A 23,551-nucleotide genomic window follows, 5' to 3' on the forward strand; every position below is an offset into this window, starting at 1 on the left:
AAGAGCAAAGGCTCCCCTTCAATCACGTAGCATTCCAGTTACGATAATGAGAGTTCTCTTCATATCAAAACCTTGGCACTCAGTGCCTGATTCATTTCACAGGTTACCATTCTCTTTCTTCCAGAACACGTCTGTTTCTTAAGTCCAAATTCAGATACATCTTAAAAGAAACAGAGATACCTCCGCTCATGGCGAATGCATTGGGGAGTTTCCAATTTGTGCAGTGCTATGCCCTCTGCATCCCTTCATTACATCTGGACTGCAGAGGTCTTCTCAGGATATTTGAATCAGAAGCCCTTTTATTTCCTCCCCCCCCCCCTTCTTTTCTTTTCCCACTCTTTTATTAGTTTCATCTTCATGGTTTTTTCCTGCCTTCCTTTGGTCCTGCTTTTGGTGGTGTTGTTTTTATGTCCTCTGCTCTGGGTCAATGAAGGGGTGTATGCACATGAAGGTGAGGGCTGGCTGGTGAAGGACCCTGTGTGAGAGGCAGGGAAGGGAAGGTCTCCCAGGTGAGATCTGGGAAGAACCACCCCCTTATGTGTGAGACACGGCTTGAGATCTACCTTTGAGAGAGGATTGCATTTCTCTCTCTTTCTCTTTCTGTTTTCATTTAGATTAGTTTGCTTTTAAAATTTGTTCTTTTATCTGTATTAATAAAGCCTTAATAATTTTTTTTTTTTAAAGAAAGAAATCTGTGCTGCTGGTAATAATTGTATGAATACAGGGTTGGGGAGATGACACAAAGGGGAAACCAGTCTTATTTTTCATCATATAATTTCCCTCTTTTTTCATTTACAAAGATTATCACACAAATAAATTTATACAACCAATTAGAAAACATAAAATCATTGACCCTTTCTGTGCTTATGTTTTATCTTTGATCACTGCATAGCCAATTCATATCTATTTATTATTTTTCTTTTGTATTTTATTTAAATTATTTTCACTGCACATTTTTATGTCAGTCCCACTAACGATTTAAGTTGTTTGCAAAAATTCTTCAAATAATCAATAAATTTCCCCCAGTAAAATGTGTTGTTTTTCATACAGGTGAACTACAGGCCACCATCTGTTTTGGGAATTGCTGTTCCACTCACAGAAAACTTCTATAATGCTGACCCCAGCAAACCTAAACTGAGGGATTATTTTACAAATTCAAAAGTAAGCCTTCATAGCCACTCCTGTAAGAATTTGAGAATGCGCATTTTTCAAAATTGCTATCCATTTTGCACTCTGTGCTATTGCATGTTCTTTTACATACACATAGACACATTAAGAAAAGAGATTTCTAATAAAGAGGAGAATCTTGAAATTCAACTTCCAGATGAGCATTTCTATAGAATTTGCCCCAGAACTTAGGCATCCTGCTTGCACGTACTATAGACTCAACATCTGTCTTATTCCCACTATAAATAGCTGGTTTTCACATACTATTCTGAGAAAAATAACCTGAAAACCTGGGCTCAAATCCTTATGTTTTAACTTTATGGCCACCTCATTGCCACCTCATATCACTTGCCAAACCTTTGCAGTAATAGGACAGATCAGGATCAGAACATATGTTGACACAATTGCCCAACTACTTTCCACACACTCAAGGTAAATCTACTTTAGGAGCTATGGAAACAATTTGAAGCACCCAGAGCAGTCAATATGAGCATTTCCTTTTTTTGCCCTAGGTGAACTCTACTGCCTCACCCCATTTTACAACCCTCCATGTTTTCCTGTTCTATCAACAAGAGGCAGTAGAGGATTGCATGCATAGCTCATTTTGCACTATTCCATATATTCAAGATAATGATATTTTACATCTGATTAAAGACTCTCAAAGTCCACAGTATCAAAGCTGCTTAAGAATATGGAGAGTGTAGAGAAGAAAAAGGGAAAGGCTGAAAAACAGGCAGAGGACTTCATCTGCAAAATCATTTGCTGTCACCCAAGAGCCCCAATGTCCATTCAGCTCATTTGTCTCTTGCTCAAGAGAATGCTTCTCTTCAACCCAACTGCATATCACGCTTCCTGTTCACTAAGGAACAAGGATTATTGCATAGTTCTCTTTGCCTTGACTCTCCCTTTCTTTCTAACAACCCTTTTCCACCAAATTTGAACACGCAGGGCTCTCCAGTCCACTGATAGTTGAAAAACTATAGACTGATTCAGAGGTCAAATGATTTCCATTGCATATGTTGGTCTACTTTGTAAGCACAGTCGAGAATTGCCTTGATTATACTGTACCTTCTTTGGGACACGGGTGGCACTGTGGTCTAAACCACAGAGCCCAGGGCTTGCCGGTCAGAAGGTCGGCAGTTCAAATCCCCACAACAGGGTGAGCTCCCATTGTTCGGTCCCAGCTCCTGCCCACCTAGCAGTACGAAAGCACATCAAGTGCAAGCAGCGGGAAGGTAAACAGCGTTTCTGTGTGCTGCTCTGGTTCGCCAGAAGTGGCTTTGTCATGCTGGCCACATGATCCGGAAGCTGTCTGCGGACAAACCCCGGCTCCCTCGGCCAGTAAAGCGAGATGAGCGCCACAGTTCCAGAGTCGTTCGCGACTGGACCTAACAGTCAGGGGTCCCTTTACTTTTTCCACAGAATTCTGGACAATACAAGCAATGTGCTGGCAAGTCAAATCGCTCTCAATGTGGATGTACAGAAAATATGAAGCTGTCCTTTTCTGTTGCCTTTTCTGATTGCAAGGAGAAGGTAAGGTCTATGCCTACATGTGCAGCTTTTTGTTTGTTATTCTGAGGAGTTATATAGTATCCTGGAACCATTACATCCAGTATGTAAAGTATATAAAAATAACAGTACGTTAAGAAACCTAAGAAGATAAAAATACCCTTAGCTAGTGCTGAGAAGATGACAACGTTGTGGCAGGCAAACATCTCTGAGGAGGAAATTCTGCAAATGGGGGTCATAACCAATGAATCCTTTCTCTGGCTGCCTTCTGCCATGCCAAGGAGAATTTCTAAAGACTCCCATGGTTCTTCAAGGTACTGGGTTCCCAAGCCTTATAGAGCTTTAAAGGCAAACTTTGAATTCTGCTTAGAAATGAACTGGTAGCTAGTGAAGCCTTTTAAGCCACTCACAGTTACTAACTTAGCAGCTGTATTCTGCAGTAACTGCAATTTCTGAGCAGTCTCCAAAGGTATCCCCAGATGCAGCCCAATACAGTAGTCAATCCTTGTTTCCAGATAACTGTGACCAGGCTATCACTTTCCAGAAGAAGCTGCAGCTGGCACACCAGCCTAAATTAATGTGAAAGACATTCCTTCCTACAAAGGCTTATCTGGTTCTCCATTGACAAAGCTATATTTAGGAGTGTGCTCAGTCTAAGAATTTGATCCTTTAGAGCAGTGTTTCCCAACCTTTTCCCAACCATGGCCCTCTTCTGACCTTGTGTTCTTCCTGTGGCCCACCCCACATGGATGTAGCCAGCCCTACCCATTGCCACCCCACCACCGCACTTAGCTGACCTGGGAGTTCTGGATTGTGGGCTCTACTGGTCAGCGATTGCCCTCTCTTTCTGGAAACAAACCAGGACTGCTCCAAGAAAACAAACGTGGCAAAAAGGAACATTAGGCCCTGCTGGGCTGCCTCCTTACCAGCTTGTGAAACGCTACTTTAGAAGGAGTGCAACCTTATGCATAACAGATTTAACAGATGTGCCACCTACCCACAGAATCTCAGACCTTCTGGGACTGATTTTCAGTCCACTGGCTTTCATTCAGCTCATTACCAATTTGTAAGTCAGACTTCCTATTTAGCAGAACTAAACCAGCTTATGTAAATAAAGTGGTACCTCGGGTTACATACGCTTCAGGTTACAGACTCCGCTAACCCAGAAATATTACCTCGGGTTAAGAAATTTGCTTCAGGATGAGAACAGAAATCATGCAGCGGCGGCACAGCGGCAGCAGGAGGCCCCATTAGCTAAGTGGTACCTCAGGTTAAGAACAGTTTCAGGTTAAGAACAGACCTCCAGAACTAATTAAGTTCTTAACCCGAGGTACCACTGTATTTACATTTGTGTCATTCCACGTCGATCCATGCAGGCATTATTTTAATGTCAGTGATTTCTATATATCTCACATTACTAGGCCCTGCGAATGAAATTCCCAGTATCAAGGCTTCCTCTCTATTTCACCATTGAGGATGAGGGTCGCTCTGTAAACCTGACATCTCCTTATTTTATCACAATCATAGAAGTCAACAACAGAACCAACTGGAAAGTTTCAGGTAGGGAGCAGAAGAATCTTGGGATTCATCATTATCTTTCATATCAGAGAGGTTCTGTTGGAAATACTTGTCAATGTATTTTCAGGCTCTCTTTCTTGCCCTATAGTAGGTGTGATGAACCTTTGGTCCCCTGTATGTTGCTGAATTCCCATCATCCCTATGCATTGGCCATGCCTGCTGGGGCTGTTGCAAGTTCTAGTTCAGGGAAGACTTGATGTGGAAAGATTTGAATCTAGTCCAAATCTTTCTGCATGCAAAACCTATTATACCCACAGACCCTTAAGGCCTGAAACAAGCATAACACTACCCATTGGTTTACCATGGGTACACCCCTCCCCCTAGCTGTTCTTCCTCCTCTACTTCTCCTGCTAGCTTTTACCATGACTAATAGTTATGGTGGCAACAAAGAAGAGTTCAGGTTAACCAACATTTCATATTAATGTTTGCCCACACCCCTCCTTTTTCACCCACTCGTGTTAATTAATCACTGTTACTGCTTTTTTCTGGGGGGATGCAGGGGTACGCATAACCCTAAACATTTTGTGAATCTAAGTTTGGCCTCATTGAGGGGCAGTATTTCAATATGAGTAGAAAAATGAGAGTACCCCTAAACCCTTTTTTTTTTTTTAGAAAAAAGCACTGCTGTTTGTTAACCTCTGGAAAACTGCAGTGCTCTGGAAAACTGTGCAGCTCTAATACATCATGCTGTGCCTCTGATACCTTTCTTACTTTTACATTTCATGAGAAATAGATCTGGCTATTCATCTGTATTCAGGCCCTACTGAAATGTAAAAAAGAAGGAAGAAACTCAAACCTACCACTCTGCGACTGTTTTAACTGTTTTTTCAGGTACCAATGAAACATCAAGTATGTTAAAAATGAAAAAATATTTGGAGCACAGACTCAAAACTGAACTATATAATCCAGATGGCCTATCTATAACGATAACTGTAAGTGCCAGAGAAAATACATATAGTGCTACCTCGGGTTACAAACACCTTGGGTTACAAACACTTCCAGTTACAGACTCCACTAACCAGGAAGGAGTGCCTCGGGTTAAGAACTTTACCTCAGGATGAGAACAGAAATCGCGAGCTGGCGGCATGGCGGCAGCGGGAGGCCCCATTAGCTAAAGTGGTACCTCAGGTTGAGAACGGTTTCAAGTTAAGAACAGACCTCTGGAATGAATTAAGTTCGTAACCAGAGGTACCACTGTACTTTGAACGAAAAGACCAAACCTTAAACCCAAACTCTTCTTACCTTAAAATCTTTGTACCAGGGTGGTCCAACTTTTCAAACAAAGTGGGTCACAAGAGTACTCATACCCTTTCAAGGTGCCCCAATATTCCTGCATCATCCCAGAATTTGAAGAAGCCATCCCACCTTTTGATTTGATCCTAGAATGTCCCATTTACCCCCTCCAGTGCCACTGCTGGCCCTGGGGAGAGGATGCGCCAGTGCTTGCAGTGATGCTGCGCTCTCGCATGAGTCAACATGGCACCAAAAGACACACGTCCTGATTTTCATCAGAGGAATGTTGGAGGGTATGGAGTACTTTGACACGGAACCTGCGGGTCACACAAAGCCTTTTCATGCGGGCAGGTGGGATGGGGTGGTGGAACGAGGCCAGAATTGATGCACGCCCCCCCCCAACCCTCGTGCTGCCTTCCCAAAGCTGGGTAATCAAGGCATCGGGCTTTGGGAAGGAGATGGGAGGGCTCTGGAAGGGTCCTAGAGCCCTCTTACCTCCTTCCCAAAGCTGGGAAATCACTAAGTAGTCTTTGGGAAGGAGACAGGAGGGCTCTAGGATCCTGTCAGCCCTCACAGCTCCTTCTCAGCACTTACCCAAATTAGAGAAGGCAGCATGAGGGCTGGGGAGGGGACATCAGATGTTGCTGAGGGGTGGGGGGGGGGAGCCTTGAGGGCCACATGTGGTCCTTGGACCACATGTTGGGCCACCTGCAATATACATTTGACATTAAGTAATTTGCATATTAAATCAAATATTAAATTGAAATATCAGAAATTCACTGTTCCAAGGATATAACACAACTGATAGCAACACTGATTTTAAGGCTGTAGTTATACCGACATGGTACTGCACATTATTTCTGTGAAACGTTTCAACTGAATTAATAGCCAAGGATTACAATTTTAATTAAAAAATGAAAACAAATGTTACTGCATATTAGTAACAACTTTTCCCCCCTTTCCAACAGGGATCTGAGCTTTTCCATTTTAGGGTATCAACTATTCCTGGAGTCTCCTTTTGTAACTTATTTGACGAATTTCAGGTATTGTCATTAGCTCTTTTTTTAAAAAACAACACCACACAAATTACACACAGAATGAATTAACAAACATAAAATAGGATATGAGATACAACAGTGTGACGCGGCAGCTAAAAAAGCCAATGCAATTCTGGGCTGCATCAATAGGAGTATAGCATCTAGATCAAGGGAAGTAATAGTGCCACTGTATTCTGCTCTGGTCAGACCTCACCTGGAGTACTGTGTCCAGTTCTGGGCACCACAGTTCAAGAAGGACACTGACAAACTGGAACGTGTCCAGAGGAGGGCAACCAAAATGGTCAAAGGCATGGAAACGATGCCTTATGAGGAACGGCTAAGGGAGCTGGGCATGTTTAGCCTGGAGAAGAGGAAGTTAAGGGGTGATATGATAGCCATGTTCAAATATATAAAAGGGTGTCACATAGAGGAGGGAGAAAGGTTGTTTTCTGCTGCTCCAGAGAAGCGGACGCGGAGCAATGGTTCCAAACTACAAGAAAGAAGATTCCACCTAAACATTAGGAAGAACTTCCTGACAGTAAGAGCTGTTCGACAGTGGAATTTGCTGCCAAGGAGTGTGGTGGAGTCTCCTTCTTTGGAGGTCTTTAAGCAGAGGCTTGACAACCATATGTCAGGAGTGCTCTGATGGTGTTTCCTGCTTGGCAGGGGGTTGGACTCGATGGCCCTTGTGGTCTCTTCCAACTCTATGATTCTAAAATGTTCCCACATATTTAGCCCTTACTTCAGCACATTCCCAGAAAACAGCAGGAATTAGCGGGTGCAAGGGGGACTGGACTGGAGAAGAACACTTTAGGGAAACACACAGAAGTGGAAGCTAAAGCAGACTGGAGCGCATATATATATATATATATATATATATATATATCCTCACACAGGGTGTGTTTTTTAAAAGAGGCCCTGTGGAACATGTGTACTCTGTATCCACAGGGCCTCTTTTAAAGGACTCACCCTGTATATAGGAATGACTTTCTGGATGCCAAGGCCCAGGTTTGAGGCAAGTACTCTAGTGAGAGAAGCCCAGCAGATATTTAAATAGCACAACTGTGACTTCGGTCATTGACTAAAAACACTGCAAGGCAGGAGTAGCCTCTTAGCTCACAAAGCAATGGCTTTGAATGGTGCCTGAAGATTTTGCTTTGTCACTTCTGTTGTACAAGCTCTAGAAACTTAATTGTGTGTGTGTGTTTTTTTAATTAATGTTCAGAGTTTGGGCCATGTGCTGGCTCTGGCACAGCAATATGCCCCCTGCCCTCTTGGCAGGCCTGCCAGTGCCAAACATATGACCATGGAAAGGCTGCCATCTCAAACAAGAGCTGATAGAGTCACTTGGATAACCTGGGCCAGGTTAACTTTCTGCTCCAGCCTTTCCAATTTAATGCCTTCCAGGTGATTTTGGACTGCAAAGGGCTAATGGGGATGGAAGTCCCAAATGTCTGGGAAGGCTAGTCTGCTCTGGCTGGCAGCACCTCTCCAATATTTCTGGGAGAGTTCCAGCATGGTTGCTGCCGGCTCCACCTCCTATTTAAGCAGTTGGCCCCGCCTCCCTGCAAGGCTGATTTGCTAACTGAGCTTTGGTGGGAACCTCCAATGGCTATCACAGGGAGTCAGGCCAGCCGAGCCAGCTGGTGGGTCCCAAGGCGCCGGGGTGCTGCACGTGGTCCCGCAAAAGGCTCCCACAAGGAAGGTGTGAGCGCTCATTCTTAGCCCATACTTTTCTGGGTATTTTATTTTACGAGGTACAATATAATGCAGTATCTTGCAACAAACTGCATGCAACGCTTACCAAATTGGTTTCCCTATAAACTCAGATGACTGCTTCCGTTCCCCCACCACTAGGATTTGCATATGCCAGCTTTCGCTATCACTTAGACCAGTTTCACTATCTTGTAGTCAACATTATGAACAATAGTCAATTTAAAGGGAAGTGACTGTTGGAATTACAATATTTTCTGTTGCAGATTTATATTGACGATTCTCCACTGGCATTCCCAGGAAACTATCTTATCAGTTCAATGACGTCTATATTAATTGGAGGCATTATTTTTGTGGCATTTATTCTGTATGTATTTGAAATTGAGATAAGGAACTTCTTAAAAAGGAAACTAAGAAGAAATAAAGTGGCATCAAAACCCCCACCCAAGAGAGATTCAGTAAATTCTGGTGATTCTGCAAAAAATTGACTCGCAATAGTAATAACGTTATAATAATGTGTTGGTTTTTAAGGTTGCTATAAGACCCGCCTGTTGCTTTTATCAGTAACTATGTTCCACAAATGTTAATGGTATTTTTTTGAATGAACATATGTACAACTATTTTATCTTTAGCTGTAGTCTTTCTGTTTAGGAAAAATGTTTTTGAAAACATGTGAGGAATTTTCACTTGTTGTTCCTTAGGATGAAACGCATTTAGTCGCTGCTTGTCATGAATTTTACTGGTTTATTGGGCAAGATTCTCCCCCCTCTCCAAAAATGTCACTGAAGCAGTATACAATAAAATAGTTCATATATTTAAAATACAATGCATTGCTAAATGTGTCTACTTGCGCCTCTGCTTATTTTATGTACCGGTTATTTCTTGATTAAAGAGGTGCTTCTTCCTCCTATTAATGTACATATGTGTGCAAACTTTGGTATTTCTCCAACCTAATAATAATAATAACAATTTATTTATATGCCACCCATCTGGCTGAGTTTCCCCAGCCACTCTGGGCAGCTTCCCACAAAAAATTTAAAGTACATTAAAACATCAGTCATTAAAAACTTCCCTAAGATAAAGCTTTTCTTCTGCATTATGACCATAAATAGTATGATATTTCTGCAATGCAATTTTATCCACTGGATCATGGTCATCAAAAGTTACAAATCCCAAGCCCCTCTTTTTACCAGATTGTCTGTCTGTAATTATTTCAATTATCTCAATTTTTCCATATTCTGAGAAGTAGTCTTTAAGGTGATGTTCCTCAGTATCTTCTTTAATTCCACCAACAAACAATTTTTCCACAGTAACATGAGCTCCAGGTTTTCCAAATTCCTCCCTGGCTACGGCTCTTTTCGGCTCAACCACTCTTCCCTCAATGGAATGAGGTCTGGCAACCATTGCTGCATCAACTTCAGCCATGGAAGAGAATGTGGCAGAACCAAATTCTCATGAGCATTTGCTTGCAGGGTCTCTCATAACTAGTGATGTTAAATTCTCAAGAATTCTTGATGAATGAGAATATTAGAGGATTTTCATTTAAAATAGGAGAATGTTCATTTTAATGCATTGAAAATGATTTTAGTTAATATACATGTTTATTCATGGGTAAACTTGTTCAGATGGCAACCAAAAACTGTAGAGATACTTTTATTCAATGGGGCAATGCAGTGAATTCCCATTCTTTCATTTTTTGCACCAAACCTGAAATTGAAAATTCAACGTGAATGATTCACGTTAATCACTCAGTTTGCCACTAACTGTATATTTACCATCAACTCTGAATTCTAATTACATTGTGTATGTATGAAATGTAGCTTTTAAAGTAAAAGGAATATAAAAATAACTCAGGTCCGCTACATGAGTCTGTTCACTGTTGACATGTAGGAAAACTTGTTGTTTAGTAAAGGAACTACAGTGAAAATATATAAGCACAAGCCTACTTGTCACTTGCAAGTATGAAATTAAAAAGTCAAACATGTTTCATAGTTAAAGTTATACCATTGTAAGGTGATGGCACCAGTAATTGTCATGTTAAGGTTTGGTATAAGGAAACTCAGTAGTTAAATCATATTTTATTTTTCCATTAGAACATGTACATGAAAAAGGACAAGTCAAAAAATACAATTGGCATGTTAAGGTTTGATACAAGTAAATTCAGTAATAGGCTCTCTTGTGCTCCTAATAGCTCTAACACTTAATATCTGTTTTGGTGACTAAAACACAGCTTGATAAACAAAACTATATGCATACATATATAAAAAAAGCCATTAACATTAAATATATTATCATTATATGATAATATATTTCAGTATGTCAATCTCTGGTAAATGGCACCTTGGACCAGTGAATGGCACTGCAAAAACTAGTTGCTGGCACTAAATAAAAATATAGAAATGTCAACTGTTTATATCAAGGCCACCTCGCATGCTGTTACACAGAATTGTATAGGCCTAGGTACTTTAAGTGTATAAAGCATTAAAGCTACTTTCTGTAAAAAATAATAACAACAACACTGTATGGCCACGGGTATAGATTTCCTAAGAATAAGGTCACACCAAAATAGAAAAAAGGCTGTTACATATAGTTGAAATACAAATGAATTCAAATGTTCATCAAATTAAATGAATAGCATTTTTAAAACTAAAAAATAAAGTTTTCTGTAGCTCACATTTCAGAACTGCCATTGGTGAATGACACAATGCCCAGTGATGTAACTGGATCAAAAAAAATCATTATTCATTACTTACACTGGCAATATCACATCTTGACTCATTATTTACTAGATTTTTTTAATGTGGGTTGTAAAACTGGTTCTTACATTAGAATTTACAGTTTGTGGATATTCTCGGGGAGAATTTTCTAGCAGAGAATATTGTCACCTCACCTCACTACTCATAACCACACAATCCGTTTACTTTCCCCATTGCTCATAGCAGTTTCTCAAACTTTTTTGTGTTGTTTTGAAGCTTCAGCCACCAATGAATAGTTTGTGGAACTGCTCTTTTCCCCTCCAGTCACTCCCCTGATCTCCGTGAGGCATTTTCGGCTGGTTGAGAAAGCAAAAACAAGCAAGGGAGGAGGCGAAAGGGTCTTTTATATACATATATATAATCTCACTGAGGGTTTTTTTTCTGAAGCGACGGCTCGGCTTGAGGTGAGTTCCCCTCTGCAAGCGCGGCGGTAGCAATGGAAGTGTGTGAAGAGGCTAACGACTCTTGCTATTACTTCCCTTTGCTTTCTCAGTGGGCATATTTTGACTCCATTCCCATTGGCACTTGGTTATGCTGTTAGAGGGAGATATTCTATTAAAGGATAGCCGAAGTAGAAGATTCTGCGAGACCAAATAAGTTACTTACAAAACCACGCTCTGTACATTGTTTAGGGCAGAACACAAAGCCAAACACGACCATCTAGTGGCAAATATAAAAACAACAGCCTTCAAAGAGATAGAATATTATTATAATAATTATTCTTTATTGCAAGTTAGTTGCTCTGTACCTTAAAAAAAAATTCAGTGAGATTTACAAAATAAAATACTGAAGAAAGAAACAATTGAATGAGAACGTTTAAAGCAGTGTATAATGCAAAATATGTATGGTGGTTTTTCGACTATTTTTCCCCCTCAGAGTAGGCCTGGTGAAATTAATGAGCATGGCAGAGTTAGGTTCATTAACTTAAATAGCTCTACTCTGAGTAAAACTTAGTTGAGTAAAACCTACCACCCAATAACACTGGAAATAAAATTGTAAGTATCATCATGCCATTATACAAAAGTGTGGTACAATCACACTTGGAATACTGTTTACAATTCCAGCACGGCACTACAAAAAGGATAACGTGGAGTTAGAGAAGATTGAGAGAAGGGCAACCAACATGACAAAAAGCATTTTAGTTTAGAGAATAAGGCGACTAAAAGGGGACATGATAAAAGGATGGATGGATTAAGGAATGTGTTTTGCTTCCTCTCTCATAGCGTTAGGATTCAGTGGAGGTCAACATTGGAAGATTCAAGTCAGACAAAAGGGAGCATTTCTTCACACAATGCATAATGAAACTATGGAATACCTTCCCACAAGGCATTGCAACAGCCACCAGCTTGGATGGCTCTAAAATATTAAAGGTAAAGGGATCCCAGACCATTAGGTCCAGTCGTGCCCGACTCTTGGGTTGTGGCGCTCATCTCGCTTTGCTGGCCAAGGGAGCCGGCGTACGGCTTCTGGGTCACGTGGCCAGCATGACTAAGCCGCTTCTGGCGAACCAGAGCAGCGCACGGAAATGCCATTTACCTTCCCGCGGGAGCGGTACCTATTTATCTACTTGCACTTTTGATGTGCTTTTGAACTGCTAGGTTGGCAGGAGCAGGGACCGAGCACCTCACCCAGTTGCAGGGATTCGAACCGCCAACCTTCTGATCGGCAAGTCCTAGGCTCTGTGGTTTAATCCACAGCGCCACCCGAGTCCCCCCAAAAATATTAGGATTAGGCAAATTCATGGAGGGTACGGCTGTCAATAGCTACTAGTCATGATGGCTGTGTTCTGCCTCCAATATTAGGTGGGAATCGGAGTCATAGTGGGAAGCTCAATGAAAATACCAACCCAGTGCGGCATCTCTTAAAAAAGCAAATTTCATGCTAGGAGCCATTAGGAAAGGAATTGGGAATAAAAACTGCTGATAGCATAATGCTGTCATATAGATCCATGATGCAACTGCATTTGGAGTACTGTGTTACAGAATGTCAGAGCTCTTCTCTCCCCACAGGTATGGTTCTCAGGTTTTTCTGAGGAGAGGAAATATCTGCTAATCCAGTGTATAGACAGCCAGAGAGGGCTTTTTTGGCAGTGTGAATGCTGCCCTCTAGTGTCCCTCACGTAAGTCATTTTTGCACAGCCAGTTTTAATATATTGTTTTGTTGTTTATCAAAACAAGTCAAGTGAGCTTCCAGGGCTCAAAGTGCGCTCTCAAAAAAATGAATTTGTGTTCCTTTTAATTTTGGCCTGAATTAAGCTGAGGTTCTCTTCCAAACTCAAACTCCGTGCATCTCCTGAACATGTTACCATTAGCACAACAGAGTCTGGAGGCTTCTACACCTCTGCGCATCTCCTGTGGAATACAAGGCAGCATCTTGGGGATCAGACTCCTTTGAAATGTACTTCCTGTAGATCCTGCCAACTCAGTTAAGGGGTCAGGAGCCATAGCAACTTCATCCCCTATGGTTCTCTGTGGATACTTGTGGCAGCGCTTGCAGGGAAAACCTTCCTTATAATCCCTTGGTAAGATTGGGTGTGGGACGCGGGTGGCGCTGTGGGTTAAACCGCAGAGCCTAGGACTTGCTGATCAGAAGTTTGGCGGTTCAAATCCCCACGACAGAGTGAGCTCCCGTTGTTCGGTCCCTGCTCCTGCCAACCTAGCAGTTCGAAAGCACCTCAAAGTGCAAGTAGATAAATAGGTACCGCTCCGGTGGGAAGGTAAACGGCGTTTCCGTGCACTGCTCTGGTTTGCCAGAAGCGGCTTAGTCATGCTGGCCACATGACCCGGAAGCTGTACACTGGCTCCCTCGGCCAGTAAAGCGAGATGAGCGCGCAACCCCAGAGTCGGTCACGACTGGACCTAATGGTCAGGGGTCCCTTTACCTTTTTATGTTGTATATCTGAGATCATTCAGATTGGAATAAACCTGTCATCTGGGCAAAAAAATGCAATTCTTTGGCTGCTATTATTTTTATTTAATTTATGTATTATGTTAATATACCACTTTTTTCCCTCCAAGGAGTTTGAGATGGGGTACGGTACACGGTTTACCACACGGTGAGCTTCATACAGTTATGTGGAATATGGTTCATGAGTGAATGCTCTTCAGCATTTCCTATGACCACAAGTAGTGATGAACTGAAACTATATAGCCAATTCCTGTGTAATTTGTGGAATGTGTGTGAATGTGTTGAGGAGAGTAATACCTTCTGTGCTAGGTTTTCCCTTGCTGTTCTACTTTAGGCATAATAACACCTAGTTTGTTGACTTTTTCCAAATGACAAATGCCATGAATGCTACTGCTGCCCCTTGAAGTAAGCGGTCACCCACTTGACCACTTCGGTCTGCAGAGGTGTCTTCACTGCACTTTTTCCGGCGACTGCTTAAAACATTTTTGTGCAGGCAAGTCTATCCAGACATGTGGACACTAACATGTGTTTTTAGTTTATTATTGATTTTTTAAAAAATCTTTTTTGAACACCTGTTTTTAGCTATATTTTATGGATCATTTTAATGTTTTTGTTGGAAGCCGCCTAGAGTGGCTGGGGAAACCTAGCCAGATGGGCAGGGTATGTATGTATGTATGTATGTATGTATGTATGTATGTATAAATAAATAAATAGACCAGGGTTGCTTTAGTCTCTGCCCCAAAGGGCCTTTCTGGGACAGCCATCCCACAAGGCAGGTGAGGGAACCTTTAACCCTCCAGATGTTGTTGATCTGCAACTCCTATGAGCTCCAGCAAGCATGGCTAATGGTAAAGGATTGTGGGAGTTGTAGGCCAAAGGTTCCTCCCACCTGCCCCAAGAGGGGCCTCAGAAGCTCACCCAGAACCAGGAGCATTACAAAACTCTTTTCTCTGCAGGACTTTCCAAGTTCTTCTGCATTTGCAAGGCAAAACTAGTGAGGCTGTTTCCACACTAGGATGCTGTAAAGCTACTGATGTGTTTGTTGGCTTTCCACAAGCAGCTGGAAGCAGAATGAAAGCAGTGGTTGAACAAAGCATTTAATATGATGATATATCCTCCAACTATGTTCATCCCCATGGCCTCCTTCTATGTCCTTGGAATAAACTCTCAATCAGTAAAGGTCCCTTATAGCTTTTATTAGAAACTTCCACCTTGCCCCATTGTTTCCTGTTACTATGCAAATAAGTCTCATTGAACTTAATGAATGTTGATTTCCCCCCTTATCAGTTCCTGTTCCCCACTCTGGGAGGAGTCTTTAATTTATTTTCTTTATTTACATTTTTAATTGTACAATTTCACACAAAGGAGAAACAACATCCAACACAATACAGATAAACTAACAAGGCACCACAAAAGTGTCCTCAAAATTTATAACTAATAAAAAATTTCAGTAATAAGGAATAGCTGTGCCCCCTACATTACTTCCTTGAAGCTGCTTACACTTAATATTTAAGGCTGTTGTGGCAATTGCTTATCTCCTAAAAGGTAGGATATTTTCTGCGGTGTAGAATAAACCTGTAACATTTAGGTTAAAATGTTTGGCTCTTGCGGTGGAATTCAGTTACTGAACTTACCTTGGGTTTAAAGGCAATATTTTCAGGAGTCTTTGAGAGGCTGGGTTGTTAAAGCACATATCTAAGAATGGCATGTATGTTTGAAGGTTTTGTTTCAGATTTGACCAGTGTTTTTAAAATGTTTGACTTTGAACCATGAAGAACAGTGTTCACCATACAGAAACGAAGAGTCAGAGGGTTGTCTCCAACAGTGTCACTCTGCTCATTATAAGGCTTCCGTCAGTGGAACAAGGAAGCAATTTTTGGTGATTGTCCCTCTTCCTTCCGAAGCCCCTCACTAAATTTGCTGTAGAGGTTTGGCAAGGGGCATCAAGAGCAGCTTGGAGGCTAGACAGGGGAGAATAGTCAAAATCGATTGCCTCCCTGTTGGGGAAAGATTATGGGAGCCATCTTCATATTTAACTGTCTACTCATGCCAGGATTTGCTGTTTTCTTCTAGAGACAATAATAACTTTTGTTGGGGAGAGATGCAGCCAGCTGCTGTGTCCTATGGCCACTGATTATGTTGTTTCAGCAGTACACAGCTCTGCATGTGCTCAGCTGATGTGTAAGTCTAAGTGGGTGGCTCCTGTTTTCCTCTCTAAACACTTGATGGATGAATACTATATAAAGAAAACAAACAGTCTTAGTTTATAAAATTTAGCCTTGGTTAGAATAAAATGGGGCGTTGTCATATGAGCAATTAATATTTGAATGATTACAAACCAGAAAGTGCTCACCTGGTTGATCAAAATAAGTTGTTCATAAAATTGTTTTTGAGGGTACTCTAGTCTAAACTACAGGTAGTAGACTAGGACTGAAACCCTTACTCAAACTGAACTGATATGACTAGGAAAACTGCTACTCAGCTAATTGCTGAAAAAGCCTTATAATGCAGATAAATAAAACCATGACCACACTATGATGCTGTAATCAAACGCTATTTGATTAATTAATTAAATGGTGTTTCTGTGGGCTCTGGTACTCGTCACAGTGTCCCGTTGCGCCAGAAGAGGTTTAGTCCACATGACCTGGAAAGCTGTCTGCAGACAAATGTCGGCTCCCTCGGCCTGAAGCGAGAAGAGCGTCATACCCCATAGTTGCCTTTGTTTTTTTGTTTTTTTTTTCAGCTTTCAGACATAGTTTATTTCATTTTATTGGCTATAATGTTAGCAGTTCTGTTCCAATTTCTAACATTCCTTTTACACTGCAGTACATAGTTGCCTTTGATTGGACTTACCGTCCAGGGGTCCTTTACCTTTACTTTTTTTTTAACCTGTAATCAAAACACTAAGCTTTAATAAAAAGCATACCAGCTGTTCAGCATATAGAACAGCTTTCCACAATCTGATGCCCTTCAGATGTTTTTCACAACAAGTTTGAAAGCCGATGGGAATTGTAGTCTAAAAATCTGATAGAAAGATGACCTAGGACAAGCATTTGGAACCTGTGACACTTTAGTCCAGATATAGTTCAACTCAAACTCCATCATGGCCAGTGGTTAGGGATGTTGTAAGCTGTGGTCCAGCAACATCCGGAGGACCACACATTCCCCATCCCTGATCTAAAAGATCCTTGCTATTACAGTTGTACCTCGGCTCCCAAACGCCTTGGGAGTTGAACATTTCAGCTGACTGACCACTATGTAGGGTTCATAGGATATGCTAAACAGAAGCTATAATAATGATGATGATAATAATAATAATAATAATAATAATAATAATAATAATAATAATAAAATTATTATTTATACCCTGCCCATCCAGCTGGGTTTCACCAGCCACTCTGGGCGGCTCCCAACAGATTAAAAACAGAATAAAACATTAAATATTAAAAACTACACTAAATAGGGATGCCTTGAGATGTCTTCTAAAAGTCAGGTAGTTGTTTATTTCCTTGAAATTTGATGGGAGGGCATTCCACAGGGTGAGTGACACCACCAAGAAGGCCCTCTGCCTGGTTCCCTGTAACCTCACATCTCGCAGTGAGGGAACTGCCAGAAGGCCTTCAGAACTGGACCTCAGTGTCCGAGCAGAACGATGGGGGTGGAGATGCTCCTTCAGGTATACCGGGTCGAGGCCGTTTAGCTAATCTAAAGTGGAAGTGGAAGCTTCTGATCTCAGGTGCTGGAAGAACAAGAGTGCACAAGCCCAGTAATAATAATAATAATAATAATAATAATAATAATAATAATAATAATTTATTATTTGTACCCCGCCCATCTGGCTGGGTTTCCCCAGCCACTCTGGGCGGCTTCCATAGAAACCAAAAATACACTAAAATATCACACATTAAAAACTTCCCTGAACAGGGCTGCCTTAAGATGTCTTCTGAATGTCAGGTAGTTGTTTATCGCTTTGACATCTGATGGGAGGGTGTTCCACAGGGTGGGCGCCACTACCGAGAAGGCCCTGTGCCTGGTTCCCTGTAGCTTTGCTTCTCGCAATGAGGGAACCGCTAGAAGGCCCTCGGCGCTGGACCTCAGCGTCTGGGCAGAACAATGGGGGTGGAGACGCTCCTTCAGGTATACTGGGCCAAGGCCGTTTAGGGCTTTAAAGATCAACACCAGCACTTTGAATTGTGCTCGGAAACGTACTGGGAGCAGTACAGTAGGAAGAGGACAGGATTTTTCTTGTAACACTAAACAATGGTTTAGCATTGATTCCAGACATAGCCTGAGTTTCATACTAGATTCAGAAAGCAGTAAGTCACAACCAGAAAAATTGAGGAGGTGCCACCCCGCATCTCAACAATATCATCCACTTCAAATAGGATGGAGGACCATGTGTTGACATACCTGCATTTCAGGGGTTTGGACTAGATGACCCACAGGGCTCCTTCCAACTCTGATTCTATGATTTTGCAGCCTCTGTCATCTTCAGAAGCAGTATGCCTCTGAATGTTTTGCTTGTGCTCTTCTCATAGGTATATGGTTGGCCACTGTGAGAACAGGATGTTGGTCTTGGTGAGCTTTGGGTGTGAACCAGCAAGGCACTTCCTATGTTCTTATCTTACTCAAGAGTTATCTGTGGTAGTGTCAAGAAACGTTTTCTGGACCCATTCATAATGATCTCTGAATATTCAATCACAAAAGTTGGTACAACTCAATGGTGTGACAAAAATATTCTTTCTGGCTTTTGTTGCAGTTGTGCTGAGTTACTCAAGCAAGCTGTGGGTGACCAAAGGCATCTTGGTGATAAACTATGTGGAGTTCTTCAAACTGTTTATTTGGAATAGTCAGCAATACTGTGTCTCTTCTGGAGCCTGTGGTTGGATGAATCTCCACCATTGCACTTATACTTATGTAGTAATAGTAATAATAACACCCCCAACCAGGAATTGCCAGCCTCTTATCAGCTAAATATGATGCTCCCCAGAAACTAATCCCACATCCCTGACCAGTAGACAAAGTGGTTGGGCCTGTTGAGAGCTGAACAGCATCTGGAGAGCACCAAATTGGCTACATTTTGTGTTTAAGGCTGGCCTTTTTTACTTCTGAACAGCAAAACTATGCAGAACTTGTTAGCGTTGTATACAGGATGTGCTACTTTTGCAGAGGTTTCTCTGAGCGCCACTGACTTTTGTTTTGAATATGTAATAGTAAGCAGGGGGGGAGACAACTATTATTATTTTTATTACATTCATATTCCACCTTCCTCCAAGGACCTCAAGGCTCTCCCCGCCCCCACCACCTCATTTTTAACCTCTAAACCCTGTGAGGTGTGTTAGTCTGCTAGACAGGAGGTCACCCAGTGAGCTTCACAGCCTCCCAGGTCCGAGCCCAGCACTGCGCACTTACCTGCAAGTCAGCACACCTGTTTATTCCACTTGTGCGCTAAATATTGGGAGCGCCCGAGGTAATCCTTTTAACCTCTTGAGTCTGGCACTTTTGATATATCCCGGGATATCAGCTAGCATGCCCTGGGGCTGTGTGCAATGGAGTGAAATCGAACACCAGCTGCTGAACTCGCGGAGGCGGCCGCGCAAGTTCCAGGCGCAGTTCCAGCGGGATGCCGAGAGCGCATCTGTACGGAGATGCGCGCACGCCTGCCACAGGCTCTCTTCGGGGGGGGGGGGGAGTTATCACTGGAACTGGCAATGGATCCCCAGAACACGTGCAGGTGGCAGAGAGACCCAGCTGTGCTTTCCCCCTCGCCTACACATTTCTTCTTTGGCACGACAAATTCCTTGTTATACCATGAATGTCACCAGAGCTGCCAACTCGCTGGGGCCCTGGGTGCCCGAGCACCCACAAAAATCCCCATGAAGGGACCAGGCACCCACAAATTTCGGTGCACGCTACATGGCGCTCACGGCCCTGGGCTAAGTTCGCCCTCCTGAATGTCACGTGTGAATCAGGCCCCCTTCACGGAACTCGCTTCTCTACAAGCTGCTTCAGACGCGGCTTTTCCTACGTGTTGTTTTCCCTCCGGGGGAGTTTCCTGCGCTTCTCCGCGGAGGAAAGGGAGTGCAAAGTGCAAAGAAGCGCGCCTTCAGGTTGAGCCACCATCCCGAGCGGAGCCTCTGCCAGGCTGCTGGCCCTTTAAATGTTCGCGGCCGGCCCGTGCTGCCTTTCGCTCGGAGACCCCGCGCGCGCAGCGAAGAGGTGAAACCAAGATGGCGGCCGCGCCGTGACTGAGCCTTGAGACAGAAGGACACGAACGGCCAGCGCCTCAGCCACCCAGCCCGCCCACGGAAGGGCCCCGCGCCTCGGCCCGCTGCGTGGGAAGGAGCAGGAGGAGCGCCGCGGGCGACGAGGCTCGAGCCCGGGACTCGGCACCGGCGGCGGGAGCGGGAGCAGGAAGAACATGGCGGCGGAGGAGTCGGGCTGGGAGTTGAGTCGCCGCTGCTCGTGAGGGGAGCTGATGGGGCAGACCGGGCCGTGAGGCCGCCTGCGCGCCCCCGGCCCGCCTGGCCCCGCTTCCTCTCCCCGCCCACGCCCAGGGAGGCAGGCAGCGAGGCAGCAGCAGCAGCAGCAGCGCCGTCCCCCCGCCGCCGCCGGCTTAGGCCGCGGCCTCCTCTGCGAAGAAGGGGCGGCTCCGTCTCGGTCCCCTAGTCTGGCCGAAAGAAGGGGCTTCGGGCCTGGGAGCTCCGCGCACAATAGAGCCGGGCAGAGGACGAACCGGTCCGCTCTGCCCGTTGTTTCCCCCCTGCTTCGCCTTCCGCTCCCCCCTAAAGACGTCTCCCCGATCTATCCTTACGGGTTTCCCTTCCCGCCGCTCCCGTGGCACTTTTCGGTTTGTTTTTTATTGGGGGGGGGGCTGTCAGTTGCGCCTAGCTGATCCCCCCGCTTACCTTTCCTGTCACCACTGATCCGCCCGCTTTCTTTTTCCTCCCGCTGCTCTGTCACTTGCGCCTCCGATCTGCGCCCCGCTCCTCCACTTCTTCATGCCAGCCTGCCTTATTGGCACACCCGGTTAATTTCTGCGCCTTTAGTCACCTGTGTTATTCGGGACCCTTTTCACACCCTTCTTTTAAGACCCTCCTCGTCCTTCTGTTTCCCCCTCTCAACTCTGCCATTGTTACTTCCTGTTATCTCGCATCCTGCAAGGCAGTGCTGCTGCTTCACTGAAGAAGTTCTGTGTCCCCCTAAGACTTGCTTCCCTTCCCTCCTTTCCTCCCCCCCCCCCACTTTTGCTTTGGCCCCCTTTTTGGGGTGATGCAGCAGCTACTCTAGCAGTTGCCACAAAGAGGACTGTTGTGGGACACCGTCTGAGACTTTTCATTCTCTTTCCTGCTCCTCTTCACTGAGGGGGGCAAAGCCCCCCCCCCATCAGCTCAGTCAACTATTGTAGTCCCCTGTGGTGTGACAAGAGGCAGGATGACTGATACCCGGAGAAGAGTGAAGGTTTATACACTGAATGAAGATAGACAGTGGGACGACCGAGGCACTGGACATGTGTCCTCTGGTTATGTGGAAAGGCTGAAGGGCATGTCCCTGCTAGTCAGAGCAGAGAGCGATGGTAAGTTTGGCTGAATGTGTGAACATGTGCACACCAAAAGTATTAATCCCTGTGTTCATCTTACTAAGGTGGGAGGTGGTAATCATATCTTGGAATTGAATTTCAAGTGTTGGGTGGTGTATATGGGAGTCTGAAACCAGGTAAGTATTAATCAACATATGTTGGCTATCATGACAGATGATTCCCAATAATGTGCTGTTGTTAAGTACATAACAGTTGTTGCAATATTCTGCTGTAGAATATTTGGAACAATAGACTTTGGCCACTGTGCCTAGATAAAAATTAAGTACTGATTGGCGTATTTTGCTCCTAAAATCTTAGGATGGAAGATAATTACAAAAATTGCATTAATTTTAATGAATGTATATGCTGTCCTATAATCCTTGTTATCTCAGCAAGTGTGTGGAAAGATACTGACTTCTAATTCCTGCTTTCCATAAGAACCCATTATCTCCTTACATTCTAGAGAGAATCCATAGTTCATGTTTGTCAAACCCATGAACTATAGATTGTCAAAATTATAAGTTGAAAAACACACTTACTTTTTTAACATGATTGCTGTGGTGAGATTCTTTGTGAAAGCCTATGAATAATTTCTTTATGATAAATTAAGCTTCAGGATCTGCCTTGTGTATCTGCTCAAAGTAAATAAAATGTTTTTTCCTTCAGGTTTTAGGCCAACAAAAGAAGTACAAATCAGTTGGGGAACACTTAATAGCAATTTGGAAGTTGTGTGAATCCAGTGTGTGCTGCAGTATATACAAGCGGTCTTAAATTCTATTTCATCTTTAACCACATTTTTTCCCTTCCTATTTTTGTTTTGTTTTTAGCTTGATAGTGGCCCTTTTAGGTTGGTGCCGAAAAACATCTTCTTTGTCTTTTGAAACTAAGTAAAAATGAAAGTAGACTAGCTGGGGGAAACCCCTAACAAATAAATGGAACTGATTTTCAAGAGAGCAGTGAGACTTGCTGATAAGTTTGTCCATAATATTTCAGTCTTGCAGCATTATCCTTTCCATATTTACTGTTAATTCAACCCCATTGATAGTGCTGGATTCAACTTACCTGGTTAGTTCAAGGACTCCCACTAGTGCAGTGGGACTGCACCACCGCCAAGCCCCCCCAAATCTGCTCTGGGGCAAATGCTTGTACTTACGGAACAATTGTACTCGCACAATGTTGAATTCTACCCATAGACTCATACCATTAGTTACACTAAGTTTGCGTGTTAACTCAGGGAATCTTTGTGACTGATTAGAACTTAATATTCTTAGTTGATTTATCAAAAGTGTGCCTCAAATTATCTTAGTCTGGAAGTCCATTTTCCAAACTTTAGAAATGAAGTAAAATGCAATTATTTTACTTCTTAATATTACTTTTAAACTTTTCAGACTTTAAAATACACGTAGGTCCCGCTTACCAAACACAATGCATTCTGTGAAATCATTGATTAGGCAAGCATTCACATAACTAGTCTATAATTTCCTATGGAAATTCTAATGTGGGATTTGTTTGCCCCCCCCCCCCAATGGTTTCTTCCTGAAATGGCTGTAGCCAATCAGCAATCGGATAAGTGAATCTGTGGAGTGTATAGCAAGGTTTGGGTGTAATTATTTTCATGGGGACATGAATTTTCAGATAGTGAGCATGCAGATAGTAGGGGCAGTGTGTAAAATAATGTCAATGAAATGTAAACATTTATATGGATATTGTGGAAGTTTTACTGATTGTACACAAGTCATGCTTCGTGATCTGCAAGCTGAACATAGTCCAGTTGCATCTCAGATGATGAGCTGTTTTGTTGTCCTGGACAAGCAGCAGAAACAGGAAACTTACCATGCCACTAGCAGGCAGCAATATATGGCTGATGGGCTGAGTTTGGTGGGGTATGTCACAAATTTTGCCCCTACACAGCATTCTGGAATAGGCACCTTGGAGATTAAGTAGAGAGCTTTCTCACTCCCAATCTATTGCTTTGTAATTATTTCTAGAATTTCTTGTTCAGCTTTGCTTTATATTTTCTGTTGCCATATTAATATTTTTATGTCTCTTGCTGTGCACCACACTTATTCTTT

The 23,551-nt window shown here is 43.1% G+C and overlaps 2 protein-coding genes across 10 annotated transcripts in view; both read left to right on the plus strand.

The window, feature by feature from the left end:
- The window catches only part of LOC309340347 (cation channel sperm-associated auxiliary subunit beta-like), a 52,535-nt gene extending 43,460 nt beyond the window's left edge, over positions 1 to 9,075 (plus strand). For all 9 annotated transcript variants that reach the window (XM_081859031.1, XM_081859030.1, XM_081859034.1 and 6 more), the window contains 6 exons: positions 1,051 to 1,161; positions 2,590 to 2,700; positions 4,098 to 4,236; positions 5,086 to 5,186; positions 6,456 to 6,530; positions 8,504 to 9,075. In XM_081859031.1, the coding sequence (XP_081715157.1) occupies positions 1,051 to 1,161; positions 2,590 to 2,700; positions 4,098 to 4,236; positions 5,086 to 5,186; positions 6,456 to 6,530; positions 8,504 to 8,725 (759 nt within the window). In that variant the 3' untranslated portion in view covers positions 8,726 to 9,075. The remainder of the gene's footprint in view (positions 1 to 1,050; positions 1,162 to 2,589; positions 2,701 to 4,097; positions 4,237 to 5,085; positions 5,187 to 6,455; positions 6,531 to 8,503) is intronic.
- An 11,454-nt stretch (positions 9,076 to 20,529) lies between these two features.
- Positions 20,530 to 23,551, plus strand: part of PPP4R3A (protein phosphatase 4 regulatory subunit 3A) — a 30,207-nt gene continuing 27,185 nt past the window's right edge. The window contains exon 1 of the mRNA XM_081860082.1: positions 20,530 to 21,476. Coding sequence (XP_081716208.1) covers positions 21,335 to 21,476 — 142 coding nt within the window. The 5' untranslated portion in view covers positions 20,530 to 21,334. The remainder of the gene's footprint in view (positions 21,477 to 23,551) is intronic.

This window comes from Podarcis erhardii (genome assembly GCF_964252035.2).
Source record: "Podarcis erhardii genome assembly, chromosome: 1".
NCBI classification, from domain to species: domain Eukaryota; kingdom Metazoa; phylum Chordata; class Lepidosauria; order Squamata; family Lacertidae; genus Podarcis; species Podarcis erhardii.